General features: G+C 37.9%; 2 protein-coding genes and 4 non-coding genes across 7 annotated transcripts; 3 read left to right on the forward strand and 3 right to left on the reverse strand.

Moving 5' to 3' along the window:
- Positions 1-2,567: 2,567 nt before the first annotated feature.
- On the reverse strand, positions 2,568-6,433 carry LOC146317461 (ubiquitin-ribosomal protein eL40 fusion protein-like). The gene is made up of 5 exons (XM_084732025.1): positions 6,282-6,433; positions 5,697-5,811; positions 4,318-4,404; positions 4,125-4,227; positions 2,568-2,710 (listed from the first exon to the last, which is right to left on the reverse strand). Exons 2-5 carry the CDS (start codon positions 5,797-5,799, stop codon positions 2,617-2,619), a joined length of 387 nt encoding a protein of 128 aa, XP_084588151.1. The 5' UTR covers positions 5,800-5,811; positions 6,282-6,433; the 3' UTR covers positions 2,568-2,616.
- trnar-ccu (transfer RNA arginine (anticodon CCU)) lies at positions 3,369-3,441 on the forward strand. The gene has a single exon. It is a non-coding gene; the product is annotated as a tRNA-Arg (tRNA).
- Positions 6,434-6,556: 123 nt separating the features above from the next.
- Positions 6,557-6,630, reverse strand: trnan-guu (transfer RNA asparagine (anticodon GUU)). Its single transcript has one exon. It is a non-coding gene; the product is annotated as a tRNA-Asn (tRNA).
- Positions 6,631-8,975: 2,345 nt separating this feature from the next.
- LOC146317464 (ceramide synthase 2-like) lies at positions 8,976-18,944 on the reverse strand. Of its 2 annotated transcripts, none has more exons than XM_084732737.1 (11): positions 18,806-18,944; positions 17,119-17,286; positions 15,629-15,746; positions 14,603-14,721; positions 14,323-14,380; positions 14,066-14,116; positions 12,195-12,287; positions 11,836-11,964; positions 10,951-11,060; positions 10,078-10,231; positions 8,976-9,931 (listed from the first exon to the last, which is right to left on the reverse strand). In XM_084732737.1, the coding sequence occupies exons 2-11, from the start codon at positions 17,283-17,285 to the stop codon at positions 9,716-9,718; spliced, it is 1,215 nt and encodes a 404-aa protein (XP_084588863.1). In that variant the 5' UTR covers position 17,286; positions 18,806-18,944; the 3' UTR covers positions 8,976-9,715. The 2 variants fall into 2 exon arrangements, with proteins under 2 accessions (XP_084588863.1, XP_084588862.1); XM_084732736.1 differs by having other exon boundaries at positions 17,119-17,289.
- trnar-ccu (transfer RNA arginine (anticodon CCU)) lies at positions 9,396-9,468 on the forward strand. The gene has a single exon. It is a non-coding gene; the product is annotated as a tRNA-Arg (tRNA).
- trnam-cau (transfer RNA methionine (anticodon CAU)) lies at positions 13,330-13,401 on the forward strand. The gene has a single exon. It is a non-coding gene; the product is annotated as a tRNA-Met (tRNA).
- Positions 18,945-21,584: the final 2,640 nt, after the last annotated feature.

Below are 21,584 nucleotides of genomic sequence, written 5' to 3' on the forward strand. Positions count from 1 at the left end.
GCATCATCATCGCTGAATTAACAGTTAATTTATGCAGAAATAAACCTGTGTATGGTCTTAGTTACACACACATAATGTAGCAGCTATAACAGAGTGGTCCTAGTTGGTGCTTTTCCACAGGAATAAGCAACGCCGTGTACACAAAAGTCAGTAAAATAGTGCGCTAGTAGTGTTTTATATTTGGGTAAGGCATGGACAAAGTTTAACATTCAACATTAGATCTAAATATTGACACCAAAGATCAAATGTTAAGAGCAGAGTCATTGATAAGGTCTTTCAGCAGCTCGCCTATTGTCACATCTTCACTTAAACTCGTAAGAAACCTTTAAATGTAAGATTAAAAGATCAATTTTAGTCTATAAGATACATGCAGTAATTGCATTTAGGATAAGTAAGTATTTTCCACATGATATAAATCAATAATGCTACAGTTATTAAGTAAAAAAAAGAGAAATAAAAGGCATCACTTAGTATTTCAGATAAGTTTAACTGGCCCAGTCTGATTATTCGTCCTGTGCATCATCTCTTTACAAACCACTGACTTATTTATTCTAACTTATTTACAATAGAGACGCATTCGAGGAAATCTAAGAGACTTTTTCTGCCTTCTGTCATTCTTCAGCACGTTACCTTTAGCTGTGGACAAATACGCCATACGCCTTCACAGAGTCTTTTATCACACAGACTGTATTGTTTAACATAGTCTACAATGCTATGTTTGGATTATTTTTTTCAAGCCTTATTGTTCTGTTTTAAGGGTGGATGTTGATAATGAGTCACACCAGCTCTGTGTCTTGAACTCTGAGCTGCTGTCATGACTGTTTGGAAATAAAAGCAAAGAATACAGTCACTCAGTTATTCTGATGTACTTCTTTTTGTGTTTTTTTTCTCTGTCAGCCATCTGGTTACAAACTATTTCTATCATAGTATAAATCCACATGGTTTCAGCAAGTTAATGAAATTGATTATTATTAATTATTACATGATTTTGTTAATACTCGATTCTGATTGATCAGTTGCATCAATAAAACCATTTTTAAATTAATATTTTGTGTCAAATAGCCGTGCACTAAGCAGAATGACGTGCAGTGAGCTGGTCATTATTGCAAAATAAACCCCTTCACGGTGAGTCCAGATCCCTCCCCACCGCAATAATGACCTTTACCTGAACAAAACACAAAAATTCAAATTTACTGTGATACTACCAAAGTCCCAATTATTGGGTTTGTTTTGTTTGTTTGTCCTTTATTTGGTCATGTTCACCAGGTGTTGTAATGGGAAAATTGCAGTTGCACTGTGATGTTAAAGAGGCGGGTTTATGACCAGAAGGTTGCTGTTTCGATTCCCGATATCAGCAACACAGATGTAGATGGTCTAATTGAAAGAGCAGTACTGTAAACTCTTGCATTAATACAGGTGAGATGCCCACTGAGGGAAAATTCTGCACTTTTCAGGTGGATGTTCAGTCAGTATTGATGGTAATGTAGTCGATTGTAGCAATAAATTCCCCAGTGAGTATTTCTGTCTCCTACGTTTGGCCATCAAAGTAATACCTTAAGGTGAAGCTGGTGATACACATCATGGCCCTCAGAAACTGGTGTGCAATGCATCCTGGTACATCTACGTGAAAAGTGCTGATTTTTTTTTCCTTTTTTGTTCTGTTTCCTTTGTTGATTGTCCTTTGCAGCCACTGACATGGAGCAGTGCATCCCCAGGTTAGAGAGGCAGGTTTGTGACCAGAAGGTTGCCGGTTCGATCCCAGGCATCAGCAGGATAAATGTGGGCAACACTGAAACAGCAGTACTTCAACCTCTTGCCTAACTTCTACTGAGAAACCTCCCTTACAACCAGTTCTACCGGTGACGGATGCTCAGAGGCTAACAGATCCGACTGTTATATTTAGTAGCTTTTGGTTGTGAAAGTGTGTAACTGCTTCGGTGTAACCACGGCCAATGTTGGGGAAACTACTTTAAAACTGTCATTTGCCAAATTACTTGGTATTTCACAATGAAAAGTAGTTAAACTACATCTAAATTTCTCTCAAAACAAGATGATGCAGTAATTTTTATTACATGTAGGTAACTACACCCCAACACTGAACATGCCATTTCTAGAAAAAAAAACCCAAAAAACCAAAACATCACTATCTAAAAAACAAAGTGTTTTTAAAAAAGTAAATTATTTGCTTTGGAAAATATGTCATGTCATATCATCGTCCTTCAGAAGGTTTTGTCATTGGAGCCACAAGATCCAAAAAAAGACTCTTATGCAGCACAGACACAGCTGTCAGCACACCTTTCATCGTATCTGACTGAAATCTGATCAAATACTGATTAACAACTCTAAATTATCGTTAAAGTTGATATATCCTCCTTAAGTAGTCAACACAACATACTGTAGACCAACTAATAATGATTTAATTCTGTCATCACCTTGAGCTGGTAACTACAGATGAACCTGCTGAAATGTTTTGATCATAAGTAGCTAATATATCAATGAAATACGTCCACAAACCAGGAAAATATTCTGAAGAAAACTGTAAACCAGAAACCAACTAAAATCAATCATGCTTGTCAAACTGTTTTATTGACAGTATTGATCATTGATACCAGCTGTCTACTTCAGCTTCTTCTTGGGTCGGATGTTACTGGTGTGTCCACACTTCTTCTTGCGGCAGTTGACAGCACGTGGATGTAGACGAGCGTAGCACCTGACATGAGAGGAACAAACTGTCAAACATCAACAACAACTTCTTGATTTTGGGGTGAACTGTCTTTAAGCAAGAGGATATCATGCATAAGACTTGTGTCTGCATCATAGTGTATTCTTTCAAATATTTCATGGATCTGAAAACCTTCTGGATTCTACGTTTTAGTTGTTACACGACTTCCCATGACTGTTTGTGTAAATCACTAATCAGAGAACAAAAATGCTTTCCAATTTATCCTGTATGACTAATATGAAATAAATAATATTTTATGTATGATGATACAAATTTACTGAGAGGGTTTTGTGCTGCCCGTTGGAAGCGTAATATATGATTTTGAAATCTACCATTTATGAGCAAATGATGACAATATTCGTCATAGCTGTGGCCCTGTATGCAGCATTAATGCCCCGTCAGTCACAGGCCTCTTTAAGTGATGTTTTAGCGATGTGACAGATGTTTTGTACTCGTGCTTCAATTTTTGTGGCTTGCACTACAAGACTTTCAGTTTCCGTAGCACCCGCGCTACATGCAAAAAAGGTTTACTTCACACACAGACTTCCAGCTCCGTCACAGCAAAGTGTCAACAAAGACTACAGAGTCAGTTTCCTCCCCCACTGAACAATGAATTGTACACAGCGGCTCACCACTGTTCCCAGCAGCCCCAGTGGCCTAATGGATAAGGCACTGGCCTCCTAAGCCAGGGATTGTGGGTTCGAGTCCCATCTGGGGTGACTAGCAGAGTGGCGCAGCGGAAGCGTGCTGGGCCCATAACCCAGAGGTCGATAGATCGAAACTATCCTCTGCTAAGTCCATGTTTTACAGAAGCATAATGACTCAACTCTCACTGCTGCATGATTCTTGATTAAAGGTGAAACATAAGGAAGAAGGAAAGAGGTTCAATTTATCTGATGACATCAGTTACTTCAGTGTTTCTAATTATCAATAAAAAAAATATAATTAACTAATAAATTATGGTGTAATATTATAGATTTAACCACCCAGCAGTATATGAAGTAGTAAGTTCCCCCTTTACAAGCTGCAGCATTAATGTGATGAACAGGGTAATGCATCTACACATGATTCTGAAATTGGCCCTTCTGCATGATCAGTGCTTTTATTTATGGTGCTTAAAGTGTATTCTGAAAATTTAAATCTGTAGTTTTTTGAATGCAGGACTTAAACACGTAGCAGAGCATTTCCACTCTGTGGTATTAATACTCATGTCTGCTCCTCTGCTGCACCAAGCTACGATCATCAGCAGTTTTTCTTTTCTTCCCTATCAAATATATGTTGTTCTTGTTTTGTTTTCACTCTTGTGTGATCATATGTTCTCACATGAATCAAATCCATTAGCCTGTCCTCTCCCTGCTGTCTCCGTCTCACTAACATGACATCGTGCTGTGTGTACACGTACTTGCGGCAGACCATCTTGTCACAGTTGTACTTTTGAGCCAAATATCTGAGAGAGGGCTCAATGATGCCGCCTCTCAGACGCAGGACGAGGTGCAGGGTGGACTCTGGGGGAGGACAAGAAAAGGTCAAATAATCAACAACGCCCCCACGTTATAATGCTGGTGACAGCTCTGCACGGTGGGAGCTGAACCCACCCTTCTGGATGTTGTAGTCCGACAAGGTGCGTCCGTCCTCGAGCTGCTTTCCAGCAAAGATGAGACGCTGCTGATCAGGAGGGATACCTCGAAACAAAACACACAGTGATGAGCTGGTGGAAGGGAAGGTGTCATTTAAAATTTACAGCTGCCAATCAAACTGTATCCCTGCAATCAATGACGTGTAACCCATACTTGTAAGTACACGTTTTGCTTATGGATGAAATTATAAAGTTAAATACTGCTCATATCAATGAGCCATTCATTCATATACAATTACATTATATTTGCTCTTATGTGAAATAGATATAATATTATCTTTAATTACATTTTCCTTTGGTGAGAAGTTTGTAAAGTTTTTGAAGACCCATATAATCAGAGCAAGTTGTGTGAATAGCTGTGTGAATAATCTCCCTGGACCTCAAGGTGCTTCTTTGCCAAAAAATAATAAAAAAAAAAGAATGGAAATAGAAATTATTACAATCACAAGTAAACTGAGTTTACAAATTAACATTTATGATACATAAAGTTGTACAAAACTGATTTAAAACAGCTTTATCTGATGCAAAACAAAACACTACATCATGTTTACATAAAAAATTAAATTATATTTAAATGCATCTTTGACTTGTTTATATATAGTTTATTCAGATGTCAGTGTTGAAAATGTGACACTACACTGCAATGTATTTAATTATAACATGTAAGTTTGGGAAATTCAAGGTTTGTACAGTAAAATTCAAGTACTTGTCAGTGTACCTAAAACCAAAACTCTAAAAGCCTTTATCATCGCATTTTAATAGTTACCATAAATGCAAATGGCAAATTAATTCATGTATGGTATATTGTTACTTTGTTTATTTTACCAGCTGTTCATATTAACTTTGATTGTTTGTTTTGATCATTATAAGGGCTGAACAATCAAAATTTTATTGCAATCGCATTTTGCCTTCCAGTTATTTTTAAGTAGGAGGTGCAATTTCTGATAAAGACTAAAGAACGCAATCCCACAGTCAAAATAATTGCAATTAGATTTTTTTTTTTTCAAAATTGTTCTGTCCTAATCATAATTGTTTTAATGCTTGCCCCTTTATCAGAATAAAGGACCAACAGAGGACTTATCTAGCTTTAAATCACAAATATGACGACGGGATTGTTTATTTCAAATATTAAAAGATTTTTGGTTTACATACTCAGTAAATTACACAATAAAATCACTGCATTTACACAGGAATTTGTGCAGAAAAATAAAAATATGCCATCCTAGGTTGCTGCACATTTAAATATTAACTAAGACAAATCACCATGCTGTTAATGATCCATAGGACCAATTATCATGGCTATTTAATTTTTTCACATCTGCTCATACTTTAGAGTACCTTCTTTGTCCTGGATTTTGGCTTTGACATTTTCGATGGTGTCGCTCGGCTCCACCTCGAGGGTGATGGTTTTACCCGTCAGCGTTTTCACAAAGATCTGCATCTTTGCTGCTCACTAAAAAGAATCCAGGCATTGTGTCAGTAATACTGACCCGATCAAATAAACACATGCAAATGAAACTAAAAGCCAGGTGAGGAAAAAAAACACAAGCCAAGACCTGCTGCTGAGACTGTTCCTGTGCATCTGATGGTTAGTTACTTCCTCATATTTATAATCAACAATGCAGGTGACTGTATCTGCTGAATTTCACTGTTTCCAGCTGTTTTTTCCCCCCAACAAGCAGTTTGCCAGTGGAGACTGACAGGTTAAATTCACAAAATTTTAATACTTAACATAAAGGGAACGAAATTAGAAATCAAAACCACATTTATAAACGTGTAAAAGTTGAAATACCAATCGTGCACAGTCAAAAACACATTATAGAGTTAACTATTGCAGTTAAACCGACTGTTGCTAATATTATAATGCAATTCACAAATTAAAACGAAAACGATCGTTTTATGATTTATAAAATGTTCACTTACGTCGTGATTCACCAGCAGTTGGACAAAACAGGAACTTGATGAGAAAAAGGAGAAACAAGCTCATCCAGTTTTTTTTTTTATCTGCTCCACCGACACATCTGCACAGATGGAGGAGGGCTGATGCGGTGATCACAGGTGCTGACATGTTGTAGATTTATTGGCGACGACGAGCTGGTGTTTTGTAATCCATTCACGTTCAGACGGCTTCTCTCAAAATATCTATTATTGGAAGATAAAAGAAAAATTCTGTATTTAAAAAAAGCATAAAGGTATGTCGTCCCTGGGTGGGCTCGAACCACCAACCTTTCGGTTAACAGCCGAACGCGCTAACCGATTGCGCCACAGAGACAACCATATCCGTAAAAAACCCATACACATTTATGAACTATACATATCACGATATTATACAGTACAACATATCTAACTGGGGATCAGGTTAATCACGGGGGCTATAGCGCCCCCTTGTGACAGCGACCATACCGGCATCGCGCTCTAGTGCATGCATTTCTCTTTCCGACCGCTAGGTGGCTGACCGTCAAACGAAGTACAGAAATATGAAGAACTCTTTCTAAAGCTAAAGAAGTCAGTAAAATGACGGTAAACGGTAAGTGCCTTTCCGTGTTACCTAACGTTAAACGGTAAACTGTCTAACATTAACGCAGATTTCCTGCGTCAGATAAATTCAGCGCAAAACCGCCGGGTGCGACAAGCTAACAGACTCCGTATTTAGTATTAGCTAAATGCCACTAGCTAATGTCAGTTACCGCTACCTTCAATAACTGGCTAACAAACTGTCGTACATGTAAAACTATAGCTAGCTAACATATTTGAGGGTCGAGGTTTGTCCATGATAAATTTCTGCCGAGCCAGCAGGTTCTTCAAGCTACTTACGTTAATGTGAGCTAACACTAGCATCAGCATGTGGAAAGGTGTGCGGCTAATTGTAAAAAGTAGTTTAACTATGCAAACATTTTAGAAAGCAGTTGGTTGTTTGGTTGTTTCAAAACACATGCAACTAAGGGCAAAACTCACATCCGACGATGAAGCCGTAAAACTAAAACCTCAAATTACTTCATCTGTAGTGATGACTGACTGATGACCAGCTAAGAAAATTATTGAAACAGCGAACAAAATTGATCACGTGTTCGATTGGTGAAGGTGCGGCTCCACCCTTATTCATGTCATTTAATTAACTATTTTTAATCGGTCACATGTTATGTACATATGTAGCCAAATGCTGTTGACGCTAACATTATCAGTTGCATCATCTTTTAAAGTAGTGTTACTTATCGATTACAGGAAACTAAATCATAAACATGTCAGGGCAGCACACAGTCTGTTAGTGTCATCCTGGGCCGAGCCACCAGGTGGTGCTGTGGTGCTGAAGAAGATACACAGAAGGGGTATGGAACTTTATTTGCCCCGGGGGGACTTTTTCAAAATGACAGGGAGCCAGGGGTCAGTTACTAAACAAACATAAATAATAACGTTATTGATCAAATAAAATAAACTAACACTAAAACACCCAGAACTCTTTACTTTAAAAAAGCTGACTTATTAACTTAACTTTTTAACTAAATCGACTTTGTGTAAGTAAACTAATATGATAGATGAATCAGATATTTTACTGCATTTAAGACACAGATGTTATTTATGCAATAATTCAACTATTTAATACAGTGCAGTACTAGTAAATCAATACATTAGTTACACTGGCCTCATTACTGCATTTATTTATTTTTATAGTGCATTTAAACCAACCTGTACACTTATTTATAGTACTTGCATCCCAACACACTAATCCCCCATCTTGAACATTATTGTGATGTACAATATCATAATGCATTTTTTAATTTTACATATTTTTTCCATACTTACAATTTCTATTTCTATTCTTATATTTTCTATGTGCATACACATACTAATCTTCTTGAATGGGAGCAACAGTAATGCAAACAATTTCCCACCCAATGCAATGCAAAATATTTGAAAACCTTTGTACAACATTAAACATTGTTGGAACTTCTTCCACCATGCAGTCACTGAAATGTTAGAATGATTCATCAAGATAAAACATAAACAGGTTTTATCAAGGATTTATGGGATCAGAATTATTCTAATCTCTAATCTCATTTGCTCTTCTTCAGCTAATAGTTGTCTTCCCCTGCAGAGCTCAGTGTCTGTCCTACTGCACTTTGCAGCCTGAAAAACCACCACACAAAGATCAGTCTTCTCTGTTACTAACAGCCTCATTTATCCCATCATACCAAACTGGCATATCTGTCCCTCCTTCCTTTTGGGGGCCAGATTAGGCTCATGGCCCCACAAGTTGAGTATTATTGTATTAGCCTGTATTTCACATATCTATTGCAGGTAAACCATAAACACTTCAGCACAGCATCCAGCCTATTAGTGTCGTTCTGGTCTAAGCCACCAGGTGGCACTGCAGTACAGAAGAAGTTATACAGCATGATTTCATTGTCTGTGATTGCACAGTGTGCGATATAAGCACATTAAATATATAGTAAATAACAAATATAGAAAACACTGATACTATCACCAAAATCTGCTCTGCTTCATGCTATAAGCAGGCAAATGGTAACAAATTAACAATGACAATAATAAAACAATGAACAAACAAAATGTTAGGATTAAGACTATTACAATGTCTTAAATCATAACAAGAGACAGACATAGAAAGAGTAAAATGATGACTTTATTTCCTGTATTTAAATAGCTACAACATGTTTTCAAACAATTTTATTATTTTACAGTATTTAAAAAACACTTAGGGTCTTACATCAGCTACCTAGGTTCTATTTTGTATCTTCTCCTTTGCTGTTGTGCTGTTTCTTATTTACAGTCTCTTCTGTTTTCAGACATGTGCTTTGTGAACTTGCTTAATGACGAACAGTGTAAACAGCCTTCAGTGTAGGCTACAACGAAGAAAAACAGGCAGGCACTGACCACTTTGATGAATTCTTGGTTTTACTTCACACACAGACTACCATCCCTATCTATATAACAGTGACTCAAAAAAAAGACTATAGTGTCAGCGTTGTCACCCCCACTGTACCATGAATTGTACACAGCGGCTCAGCAACAGTTACAGCAGCCCCAGTGGCCTAATGGATAAGGCACTGGCCTCCTAAGCCAGGGATTGTGGGTTCGAGTCCCATCTGGGGTGACTAGCAGAGTGGCGCAGCGGAAGCGTGCTGGGCCCATAACCCAGAGGTCGATAGATCGAAACTATCCTCTGCTATGTCAGCATTTTACAAAGACTAATGATTAAACTCTCACTCCTGTGCGTTTCTAATTCCACTCTCAATTAAAAGTGAAGCGTTATGTCAGGAAAGAGGTTAATGGATCACATCCATCCCGTATCACTCAAACTGGCAAAACTGTGACTGCATGTAATAAAAAGCATCCAAACTTTACTGTGCTTTACGCATTCTGTCGGATACAGATGCCCTGTGATTGGTCAAATTATTTAGGACACAACTGTTGGTCAGCATAGACAGTTTGGAGTTCAGTGTGTCTTTACTTTTCTCCCAACAATAATCTCCTTGATCAGCATTTTCCTCTCCTCCTTCATCATCCTCTTCCTCTTCAACCTCACTCTCTTCATCACTGCGTTCATCTTTTTCCAGCTGCAGACAGAAGCAGATACAGGATTTAACTTGTATGATGGATGTTAAAACTAACTCAGGAAATGGCTCCAGTTGAAAGCTCCTATACAAGTGTTACACATGTTAGCTTGTCTTTGGTTAATTTCAGCTTTGCTGCTGATTCTCACCTTGCCTTTCAGGAACTTATAGACCATGCGCAAGATTAACCCAGCCCAGAAGATGTGAAGAGCCTGAAGCACCATCAGCAGGACGTTGAAGAAGTAGTAGCCGACAAAAGGTTCAAACACCTCCATGGACAGGACCAGGGTGGTATGGATGATTCTGAAAATAATCACATAATTGGAGCAAGTTTTTTGACAACAGACTTGCAAGTCACCCATGCTGCATTCATTTTTTATTTGGAAATACTGACAGGCATGCACTAAAGTTGAACAATCAAAATTATATCGAAATCGCAATTTGGTCTACAGCAATTTTTAAGTCAAAGGAGGCATAATATTTGTTGAAGGCTTCATGTTGTGTGTCAACATACTATTTTAAAATAGATATTTTTGTGCTGCAAAGATGTCCTGGCCCTCACATTATATTCCACAGACTTCAAACATCTTTGTCTGGTACTAATTTGTGCACAAAACACATCGTAATCATTTTAATATATTTTTCAATGAAAATGAGGATAATAGTGTAAAAATTATTATTCTCTTTCATATTGCAAGTGCAATATCAGTAAGAATAATCACAGTTTAATATTTTTTTCAAAATTCTTCAGCCCTGGCATTTTTTATACATGTATGTATGTATGTAGACAATGAGCAACCTACATACATACAACAGTTTTAACATTTAGAGTGGCATGTGAAGATAAACAGAGCACCCTCGATGCCCTTTTGTAAATACAAATTGACTAAAAACTAATAGTGATTAATAATTTAAAAACAGTGAAATCATTGGTGGAGAACAGAGATAGACACAAATATAAGAAAGAAAAAATGTATAGTGTTAACAACAAAAATGAAAAACATCTCAGGAGTTAACCTTACTTGCTGGGGAAAATCACCAGTCGAGTCACGAGGAAGACCACAGCGAAGACAACAAACAGTGTGTCACACGTTCTCCTCCAGCCAGTGCCATAGTTGAACATCTTGGCAGACTGCAGATATACCAGTGAATATCATGATCAAACAAACACAAACCATAAACACAAACCATAAAGCTATATGTGAGCCAAGACAGTGGATCAGGAGAATAGATGAACAAGAAAACGTGATTAATGTCAACTCAGTCCCTGATGAGTCTGTAACATAACCAGACCTCCATACACTAATATATAAATATATACTATATCTGAAATGTTACCAGAATTTTTCATACATCTTACTGGGTACAAGAATCCAGCACAACTTTTTTTTTTTTTTTAATATATTCTTTAATTTGTTTCTCATGTACAATCCTTTGTTTTTGTCCAGGTAAAAAAAAACAGTCACTGGGGGCAGCTGAAGTATTTTCAGCTCTCAGGACTCAGTCACAGGATACATCTGCTGAAATAAGTTGAGCATCCTGCAGGCTACTACAGAGATGTCAAACTGGATAAATATTTTCTAAGAACAGCCTTGAGCGCAGTGTGAACATCTGATCTGACTGTAGTTTACAACATTTATACAGCCAGTTTTCCTCTCTTTGGTTGGGCTACAGGGAGGCAGAAAAGCAGCCAATGTGTAAATGAATCTATGGTGATGTGCCCTGAAGAAATTAATTACATTTGTGACGTCCCGTGTGATTGTTTGGCTGTGGCTCTAGAGAGACATATAACTCTTAACATACAAGTTGTTCAGCTCCACCCAAGGTTACATGAAAGCCACACTGCATATAAATTTGAGCAAGCAAGTCTAATTATTTAGGCTAGAGTATGTGGGATTCCACATTACCTCAAGCAGGATGTCAGAGGAGTCATGAAGCAGCATGACCAAGGTGCCGATGCGAATGTAGTTGGCACAGTAGGAGAAACTGAGCAGGAAGATGGTGGCCAAATGGTGAATCACCTGTTCTTTAAAATCCTGGCAAAGTAACCATATATAGAGGAAATACTTCATGAAGTGAGTCACTTATTAACCATGTGTTCATGAAGTCTCTCATGAAAAGTAGAAGTGCAAACTATCATGTTTGAAATATGATCAGATTAAAGTAATCATGAGGCTAATACCTTCACTCATGTCCTTCTCTAAAAGGCAAACATGTTGTGAGGCAGTGAAGTTTAGAAACTCAAAGGGGAATCTAAAGTCCTCACCTTCCTCTTGATGTCCACAGAGATCCGGAGGAGCAAAGAGCCGTAAAAACCCAACTCTAGCATGTAGTACCAGTAATGAGCTCTCTCCATGGGCTGTGGATGAAACATTATTCATATTTAGTATTCAAAAGCCACTAAAAAGTGATAAAAAAAAAAAGAAAGGACATTTACTGTTGGCACAGAAATTAAGACATATATTGTAATAGTTCTACTGACCAACACTTAAAATGTAGACTAAGAATTACTGTTTGTAGCTGTGGTACATCCTTTCAGATAAGAAACCACAAACTTTGCCTTTAATGAGGGAGGTGTGTTTCTTGTGAATGAAAAGCACTATGACGTTTACATTTCACAACCAATTTCAGTGAGTCATTTTTATATTCAAGGGTTTATGATCTACATGCAGTAAGTTACAAAAAAATCATAAACCCTTTAATATTAAATGGACTCATTGAAATCAGTTGAGATATGCAAACGTTTTAGTGCCTTTTATCCAGGAAAAAAAAACGCAGCTCCCTCCATTCACATATATTTGTTCACAGGCCAGTACTGCCTGGAGCAGTATGGCAGTAATGTTGACGAATCGCTGCAACAAGCAGAAGCAGTCACTGTGGCGTCTGCATATAAAGAGTCTAATGATGGGTCCTCTTCCAAGGAGACCGCCATGTTGCACCGCCATGTTTCTACAGTAGCCTAGAACGGACTGAACAAACACTGGCTCTGGATAGGGCCTTTAATGTGTTTCGTGGCCACTCTAGGGTCTTCCACTGGCTTGGACGAGAACAGTGAGATAAAGTGTTTGCAATCTGCAGCCTCAATGCTAGATGCCACTAAATCCTGCACACTGGTCCTTTAAAGCCCTTTGTTGGTTTTGGACTTTTGGTCGGGCAAAACAAGACATCACCTCTTCTACTTTGTGAGACTATAAGAGGCATTTTCACTTTTCTCTTATGTTTTATAGACTAAACAATTAGTCTGCAGCGAGACTACAGTGAACAGCATTAGAATTACAGATTTTACTTCACATCAAGACTGTTATTCTTTCCCATAGTGGATGAACACAAAAAGCCTTAGCAGCCTAATGGATAAGGCACTGGCCTCGTAAAATGGGGACTGAATACATTTGTTACCGTGCAGCAGAGTGGCGCAGCGGAAGCGTGCTGGGCCCATAACCCAGAGGTCGATGGATCGAAACCATCCTCTGCTAAGTCAGCATCTTTATATGGAAACTGAATATCCTTGGGTTTTGGAATTGATGAGACAAAAAAAGGCATTTGGAGTCTTTTGTAGGATTGGGCTTTTTTAAATCAAGAAAATAGTCTGCAGATTCATTGACTCATTAATGAAAATGAAAGTTACAGCCTTAAAATGAAGCTTCAATTTCACAGACAGACTGTGAGGGCAGAGTTTACATTGATGCACAATCAGGCTGACGTCTATATCGATGTGTATAGAGCTAAAGAAAGACTATTTTTTCATTGCAAGCTTGATGGCAATCACATTTAAATGTCAGAAGGTAACTGCTGCTGCATTTCTGCTCACATCCCTTAACTCTTGACTAATTTAGATTTTTTTTTTTATCCATACGTTGAGTAATTGAATCTAAATTAAAGTGAGGCAGAATATTTTCTTGTTCTCTGTAGTATCATTTAGGAAACAGATTCATCTTGTTTTGCATTTCCTCTTTAAATCAAATTTAATCTGTTTCCTTCAGATGACTACCCTTAAAAACTGATCACAATTAACAGATTCCACATAAAACAAGATTGTCCACATTGTCATTTTAATATAGGAGGAGGACAGTAATGAAAAAGGGAAAATGAAAGGGGACAATCCAAAGCAGTGAGATGATGTACTTTAAATGTTTTCACCTGAACTGGATATTGTCTCCAACATTCACTGCGGTCCCAGAACCACGGCCTCTGTACAGAAAAGACAAAAGAAGTTTTAAGAATACAGCTGTACCAGTGGAAGTGCACAACATAATTTAATACATTAATTATTGGATTATATTAATGTGCTTTGATTCACTGACAAAAATATGCTTTTTTTAAAAAAAAATCAATAATAGTAGTGTTTTGTTAATACGTTAGTTCTATAAAGCTTTTTTTTTTTTTTTTTAACTCACATCAATTAAACAGGCCAGTCCGGCTGTGAAGGCTGTGAGGTAGAAAAAGAACCTCCATCTGTAAGATAAAAAAAAAAAAATCAACACTGAAACAAAAGGGTAACCAAGTCCAGAAATGAATCAGCATAGCTTGGGTAGAGTGTATCTTTTTGCAGTGGCCACTCCTGGACAATAAGTCAAGTTCTCAAGGGCATTTTACAGTGGGTGGTGAAGGAAATGTTCTAAAGGGAAGTCATCTGGAACATGAACAATGAAAGAGCAGTAGAGGGAAAACACTTACGCAGCCTCACCAAACTTCTTGGTCTGACACGGCCTGTCTTGGTTCCTGCGAAGTCTGAACCAGGTCTCAATCTGCCTCTGGGTTTTGCCGCACAGCGACATCAAACTAACTATTTCACTCTGAAACAATAATGGGAGGGAGAAATCCATTAAATGGGGCATACTGCAAAAACAGAGAGCAAGTCCTGACAGGGTGAAGTTGAGGAAAAATGGTTTTAAGTTTTCAAGCTGACTGGTTGAACTATAACAGATGGAAAGGATGTAATTCCTTTATTTTTTTAAAATCTTTTAAACACATTTTACCATGAAAAAAATCATTGACATAGGCATAAATCTTTAGGTAATAAATACAATTAATTAATAATCAATATATTTAAGTTACTTAAAATATGTTTGACCAGACAATATTGTGAATTCCCCTAGAATAAAAACTGATCTGGCAGTTATTGCTACTCTGCTAAGCTAACGTTTGGCTAGCAGCACTAGTTTGGTTGAGAGACATCACGATATTATCTTCAGTGATACTATATCGGTTCTCAAAAACACTTTATCATGATATTGGGATACATGCAAAGATTTGTGGGAGAGGTTCAAGTATTGTCACAACAAAATGTAAAAGTGTTAGATGAATAAGTAAAGTAATCTTTGGTCCTGTTGGTTTTAATGATCGTCTTAAAACAAACAGCCCAGCACATGCACATAAGAACATTTTTCTTGCGGCATTTCTAATTTATCCAAAAGCTGTGAGAGAATAATGAGTGTGTGTGTTTAATGTCTATAAATATGGTGTGTTTTCCCTCAGGCTGGATTTTCCAGGAACAAGGATGTGTTACCATCACAACACTCATGTTCCTCTGTGAACATTATCCCACCTGCAATTAGCAAGAGGAAGTAAAAGCTTAAAATGAACATTAAACACCCTTGATCCTCTTGATCCTTTCTCAGTGTGTTTAGATATCGTCATCTGGATTAAATAAAAAATGTGCTACACGTCGAGCTGAGCTGCATGCATGCTTTTCAGACCAACCTGTGTTGGCTGTCTGCTCCTCTGGGTGTAAAACGACTCCAGCTTTGGGGAGGCGGCTGCAGTCACTTGCAGTCTTTTCTTCACCCCCAAACATTTGCCCATGGGTGGGGCCAAAAACCTGGGGGCAAGAAGACAAAAGAGAGCTTACTCAGTTGATAACATAACACCCACTGTGGGACAGTCAAGGTTCTGGCCCACCATTGTTTAGCCATACTTATTGTATATAAAAAGCCATTTAACAGTCATTAAAAAGAAAAGACTTGAGAACAAGGATAGATGAAGGCTTTCCTGTGGATACGATGTCTGTGTTACATCAAGTAACAAAGCAGTGAGTGTGTGAGTGTATAGTATTATCACTAAGCTTGACACATACCAGTATTTGTATTTAAGATAAGATCAAATTCAGTTGATTATCAGGAGGGAGATTCAGCATTTCCACACAACAAAGAGTCCATAGAAGAAAGTGGAAACAGAAAAATATAAGTAGAAAAATAAATATCTAGTAAACTATACATGTTACATTGAGTGCAAACGTGATGAATTTGAAAAACTGATAGTTTAGTTTTCTGATATTCCTCATGGTTCAACATGACCCAGTGGCCTGTGGCAACAATAAGTTACTCTGTGGCCGGCAAGTATTCGGTATAGGTGCAAGCCCCTGCTGTTGCCACCATGCTTTATCCAAACTGTGGGCCTTTCTCAACACAACATTCCAGTTCCACAAACATCCCGATTCCTTTAGCTCAGCAGTCTGCAAAAATATCCAACAGGTCTCATCAGGTGGGCTAGCTACGGGCTACTGAAGTCTCGGTTTACTAAGCCAACTCAAACTGCTAACGTGATCCTTACAGAAGAACCAGAAGCACAAGAAGAATGATGAATGTTTACATAAACATACTTCATATAATAAACATGAGATAACAGAATACGACATTAAAGTATCAGTGTAGTGGAATAATATGACGTAACAATGACATATCAACTGAGCTTAACAAGCCATTTCATTCCACTAGCTCTTCACTCCTGTGAGTGTTACAACAGTGAACCCACTGGAGATTTAATCAACCAATCAAACCCCTGAAGACAATCTGTGTGTGTGTGTGTGTGTGTGTGTGTGTGTGTGTGTGTGTGTGTGTGTGTGTTGTTGTGTGTGGGTGTAAAAAGTGCCTATAAGGCTTGTTTGCAATCATAACAAGCCCACTGCTCCATCTTTGCTACCTACAGTTTCTCTTACAGATTTTTTCAAGCTGATAACTGCTTGTGTTTCATAAGATTTTGCAAACTGAAAATCATCTGTTATATTTTAAAATAACTTCCACGAAAATCATTGAGGCGAGAACATTTCTACTTCTTTTCTTCTCTGTCTAAAGTCAAATAATAAACCACACAGTAAAAAAACACACAGACAACAATGGCAGGACCTGTGATGCCCACAATATCCCAAACATCACCCAGATCTTTACAGAACAAAGAGAGCAGGTGTGTTTTACCTCTCAAACACGTAGCGCAGGGCTACAAAGCCCAGCGCGAGGGGCAGAGCTATGAAGAGGTCCTGGGGTAGCGGTCGGTCAGAGTCTGCCAGCTGTTCCATGTCTCTCCAGGTCACACCTGGAGGAAGCCAGTAGTCCTGCCTCCATACGTCAGGCAGCAGGTCCATTCTGCTGTGGGTGGACAGGCAGAGGTGACGAAAAAGTAAACAGGTAAACATGGTGAAGATGATGTTTTATAACAAAGGTTAACACAAACAGTTAAACCACAACCGGATGTGATTTCATCTGGGAGGTGTGGTACTTCCAAGTACCCAGCAGGAGACCTCAGGGACCTCTGAATCTCTCTTTGTTTGTGTGTGTGTGTATGTGTATGTGTGTATGTGTGTGTTAGTACCATGGGTAGGCACTGCGGGGTGCGCATGAGAGGGAAATAAAAAGAGGAATATTATTCTTGCATATAACAAACATCCTGAGAGCTTCTAGACAACATGGTGTGATATCTGTCTATACCTCAACTATAAAAAATACATCAAAATATTAATACTATGGCAGCACAATACTCTAAAAAAAAAGTGTGATTATCCAATTGCTTGATCCTTTCTGCATCACAATTTTCATTTTCACTGAAACAAAAAAAAAAAATCAGGATGTTTTCTTACATCTGCAGAACAAGATTTGTAGGTCAGGGCATCTCTGCAGCACCACAGTACTTAATTATAATAGTTTTGTTTTTCACATTTTTCCTTCATCAAAAAGTTGCAGCTCCTGCGATTTGGAGAGTTTTGATTAATTGTGCGTCCCTCATTAATACAATCATTAATTAAGTAACAGCAAAGCTATAAACAATACATTAAAGTTAACATCCTTCAGTCAGTCTGTGAATAATGTCATAAAACAACCATGCATGCAGTTCTCAAAGATGTGAAACAAACAAAGCCCTTAAACTTGGGTTGCATGTTTTGTTTTGTATTCCTGTTTTGTTGTGCTTTAGAGCTGCAACAATTAATAAATTATCAAATTAATCAGCAACTATTTTGATAATCAGTTAATCAATTTGAGTCATTTTATAAGTAAAAAAAAGTCAAAATCCTCTGATTTCAGCTTCTTCCTATGACACTAAACTGAATATCTTTGCATTGTAAGTAAAACAAGACAACTGAGGACGTCATCTTAGGCTCAGGGAAACAACTGACATTTTTCACCATTTTCTGTCATTTGAAAACAAACTGTTAATCAATGAATTGAGAAAATAATCAACTGATTAATCGCCCATGAAAATAATCGTTACTTGCAGCCCTATTGTGCTTTGTTATGACTGTGGGTTCTTGTTTTGTTGATGTGGCTATTACATAATACTGATAAATCTAAATAATAACCTTTTTAAGAAAGGCCCTAAAGCTTGACTAGTAGTAGTAGACTTAGTAGTAGTAGTAGTAGTCTTTGTAGTAGTAGATTATAAAGGAAAGAAGAAAAAAAAACTTAACTAAAGAGCAACACAAACATACAAAATATAAACATAAACATACAAAAAAGTCTGTACAGGCATGTAACTAGAAATACTATATCTCTCGTCTATGTTCAAAACCAGACTGAAAACAAACAAAAGTACAGTTGATTCATTTACACGGTGAAGCACCAAGTTGTAGTTAACCTGTTGAAATAAACGTGCTGGGGAACAGAAACTCACCTGGCAGCAGCTCTACGGAAATGATGACTTTATCAATCCTGAAGTGAGAAGAATAAAATCCACTTTTAATTGTGAATTTGTTCCAGCCTTTATTCGGCTGGCGATGCGCCTCAGTGTCGCTGTATCCTAACGACTCCAGCAAAGGAGAAGTGAACCGTTCAGTCATCACGGATCAACCGTTAAGTTGGGCACCATAACGACAAGCTGGAGCCACGGATTTCAAAATAAAAGTCGTTTGTAGCGACGGTTGCACTTTTTAAGGACCTTTAATGGCGGTATTTACCAAGAAACCTGAAAGCATTTGTCTTACAAATTTAACCAATATTACATCATAACTCTGTTCAGTCTTTCGACGATAATTGCTCGTAAAGACAACTAAGTAAGCTTTTATTCTGAAGGCTTCCGGTATTCTCGGTCTTTTTCTGACAGGATGATGTAACTTGACGGTTGAGCGGCTAATGAAACACCTGGGGCGTCTCCTGCTCATAACCCATTAACTCAGCAGGGGTAACAACGAAAACACTGGGCATTAGCAGGGTATTATACAATTTACACGGTCTAATAACAAAAATTAAAACGGTTTATTCTAAAATGGGCGCTATATTACCCCTGTAACACACTCCAGACAGAAATACTATGAGTTAGAGGTAGAAAGAAGAATGAAGAGACAACTTATTTGTCCTTTCACAAATGGAAAGTTGCATTCATACACAAAAAAAACGCGCTAAATTTAAACCAAGTTAGGAGTTTTGCTGCTACAGCCACACTTGTTCTGGCTTGGACAGTAGCATGTGGCTTAAGGACTTAGCATTAATTGCTTCCTGTGGCCACAAACTGAAGTTGACTGAAGTATGTATCACACAAAATCAGGGTGGGAAATTCACTTTTAAAAATATGGACATCTGAAATCTACCAGTCATATAATTATTTTACCAACATTTGACTGGTGGCTAATGCCTGCAGAATATGCTTGACTAAACCCAGCCCATATGTGCTTCTCATGTTATTACCAGAGTAGCTACAGGTCTTTAAATGCTTTAAATTCACATTTACCATAAAAAAGGCCTTGAAAGTATTAAAAAGTTTTCATTCTGTTTAGGAAGGTTTTAAACATGTATTTGTTCATGCTGTTAAATTTTACCCCAAGCATAAAAACGCCTGTACATTTAACCTTTGGTGATATCAACAGGAGTTTGTTATCTAACAAATATCTAACTTTATCCCTTTGTGACCACTGAAATGTCTGTCTGGATGGCATGGAGGCGCTAGCTAGTAAGGTTAACCTGAAAGCACTCCTGTCTCTATGGATTTATTTTCTGCCTAATTTGAACCCAATCTCCAGTACATTAGCGTCATATTTGATGGACTTTTTTAAACCAGTGGCAATAAAAAATCTTAAAAACTTGCGGATACATGTAGACACAAAAATTGTCTTAGTGGAACAGCCTGTGAATAGACTAAAACATGCATTATATCTCATTACATTTCCTTGTATTCTACCAGAAGTTGTACTCTATAGTAACCACAAAATGCTTGATGTGAAATAGTATATCTTATTACATTTCCTTGTATTCTGTTGTAGGTTGTACTCATGACAGACTTCTTCTTGGTTACCACTGTCTTGGAAAGCAGCTGATGACACTCACAGCAAGAATCCCGGACGCTTCCAGGATGTCATAGTTTGAAGGTAAACACAGCTCTCCAGGTGTGTGCATTGCTCCACCATCAAGCTTACAAACCTTGCTTTAAACAATTGTGTGTGCTGTCATGGCGGCCTCTGTGTTTGACTGCTATAATACAAACTCTGATGGGACACACCCATTTAAAAAACCCACACAAAGAAACAGGGACACACACCTTCTAAACCCATGTCAACACAGACACACACTCCAGTGGTCCTCACACCATCCTCCTCTTCAGCCTCTCAGCTGATAGTATTGTCATGGAAGGAGATAAGCAGCCTGTCTGCTGATAACATCGTTACTGTTATGCTGTTTATACTGTTTTGTCATGCTCATGGATCAGGATCACAGCTGTGTTATGTCTCAATCATAGGTGTATTATTCAGTTGTAAATAGGTAGTGTGTGATAAATGTGTTCAAAGGATGTTGTGTGTACTGGGAGAGAGAGTTTGTGTACATTTAACAACAGAAAAAACATGTTTTGCATGTGTGTGGGCTGTGCTTAACTTCTGTTTGTATTTCAGTGTGTCTGTCTGTGTGTGTGTGTGTGTGTGTGGGGGGGGGGGGGTTGATGTACCAGTGTGTTTTTTTCTGTGCATTTATGTGGGATGGAGTCATGTTACCAGAAAATTAGCCTGTCCACATTCAGGAAGGTATTTGCATACCGTGTGCACCTGCCTTGTCTATATGCCCACAAACTGAGGCAGAGACACAGATGTCTTGTCTCAGCATATTATGAAATATAAAAGAGTTAAATCAGATGAGCATGTTACAACAGGCATCACAGAAACAGGCTTTTTACTTAAAATTATGGCACAAAAGTCTTTTTCATGTCTTTTAAAATTTGATCAATGATGCTTTTAATTAAAAATTATAAGAACTGCAGAAGCATTACTAGTAATAGCATTTATCATAGAACTATTGTGGCACGTTATAAGTGTCACATATGGTCACACCAAGCATTTTCTGCCAGGCATGTCATCATACGTCTCTATGATAAGGCCTTATTTTCATATCTGTGTGCACATGCATGTGTGTGTGAGGGAGAGGGTGATGGGAACTGAGTGCCTTTGTTGTTTTATCAAGGAAGTAAATTG

The sequence above is a fragment of the Lutjanus erythropterus genome, chromosome 12 (assembly GCF_056507025.1).
Source record: "Lutjanus erythropterus isolate fLutEry1 chromosome 12, fLutEry1.hap2, whole genome shotgun sequence".
Classification (NCBI taxonomy): domain Eukaryota; kingdom Metazoa; phylum Chordata; class Actinopteri; order Lutjaniformes; family Lutjanidae; genus Lutjanus; species Lutjanus erythropterus.

What these genes read in the sequence shown, in the direction of transcription:
- LOC146317461 (XM_084732025.1), bottom strand. Translation starts at nt 5,799, where the DNA reads ATGCAGATCTTTGTGAAAACGCTGACGGGTAAAACCATCACCCTCGAG. An exon ending in GGACTACAACATCCAGAAGG is followed by an intron (nt 4,228 to 4,317) that starts GTGGGTTCAGCT and finishes GTCCTCCCCCAG; the next exon opens with AGTCCACCCTGCACCTCGTC. An exon ending in GACAAGATGGTCTGCCGCAA is followed by an intron (nt 2,711 to 4,124) that starts GTACGTGTACAC and finishes CTCTCATGTCAG; the next exon opens with GTGCTACGCTCGTCTACATC.
- LOC146317464 (XM_084732737.1), bottom strand. Translation starts at nt 17,285, where the DNA reads ATGGACCTGCTGCCTGACGTATGGAGGCAGGACTACTGGCTTCCTCCA. An exon ending in CTGTGGACATCAAGAGGAAG is followed by an intron (nt 11,965 to 12,194) that starts GTGAGGACTTTA and finishes TTACTTTGCCAG; the next exon opens with GATTTTAAAGAACAGGTGAT. An exon ending in ATAAGTTCCTGAAAGGCAAG is followed by an intron (nt 9,932 to 10,077) that starts GTGAGAATCAGC and finishes TTCTGTCTGCAG; the next exon opens with CTGGAAAAAGATGAACGCAG.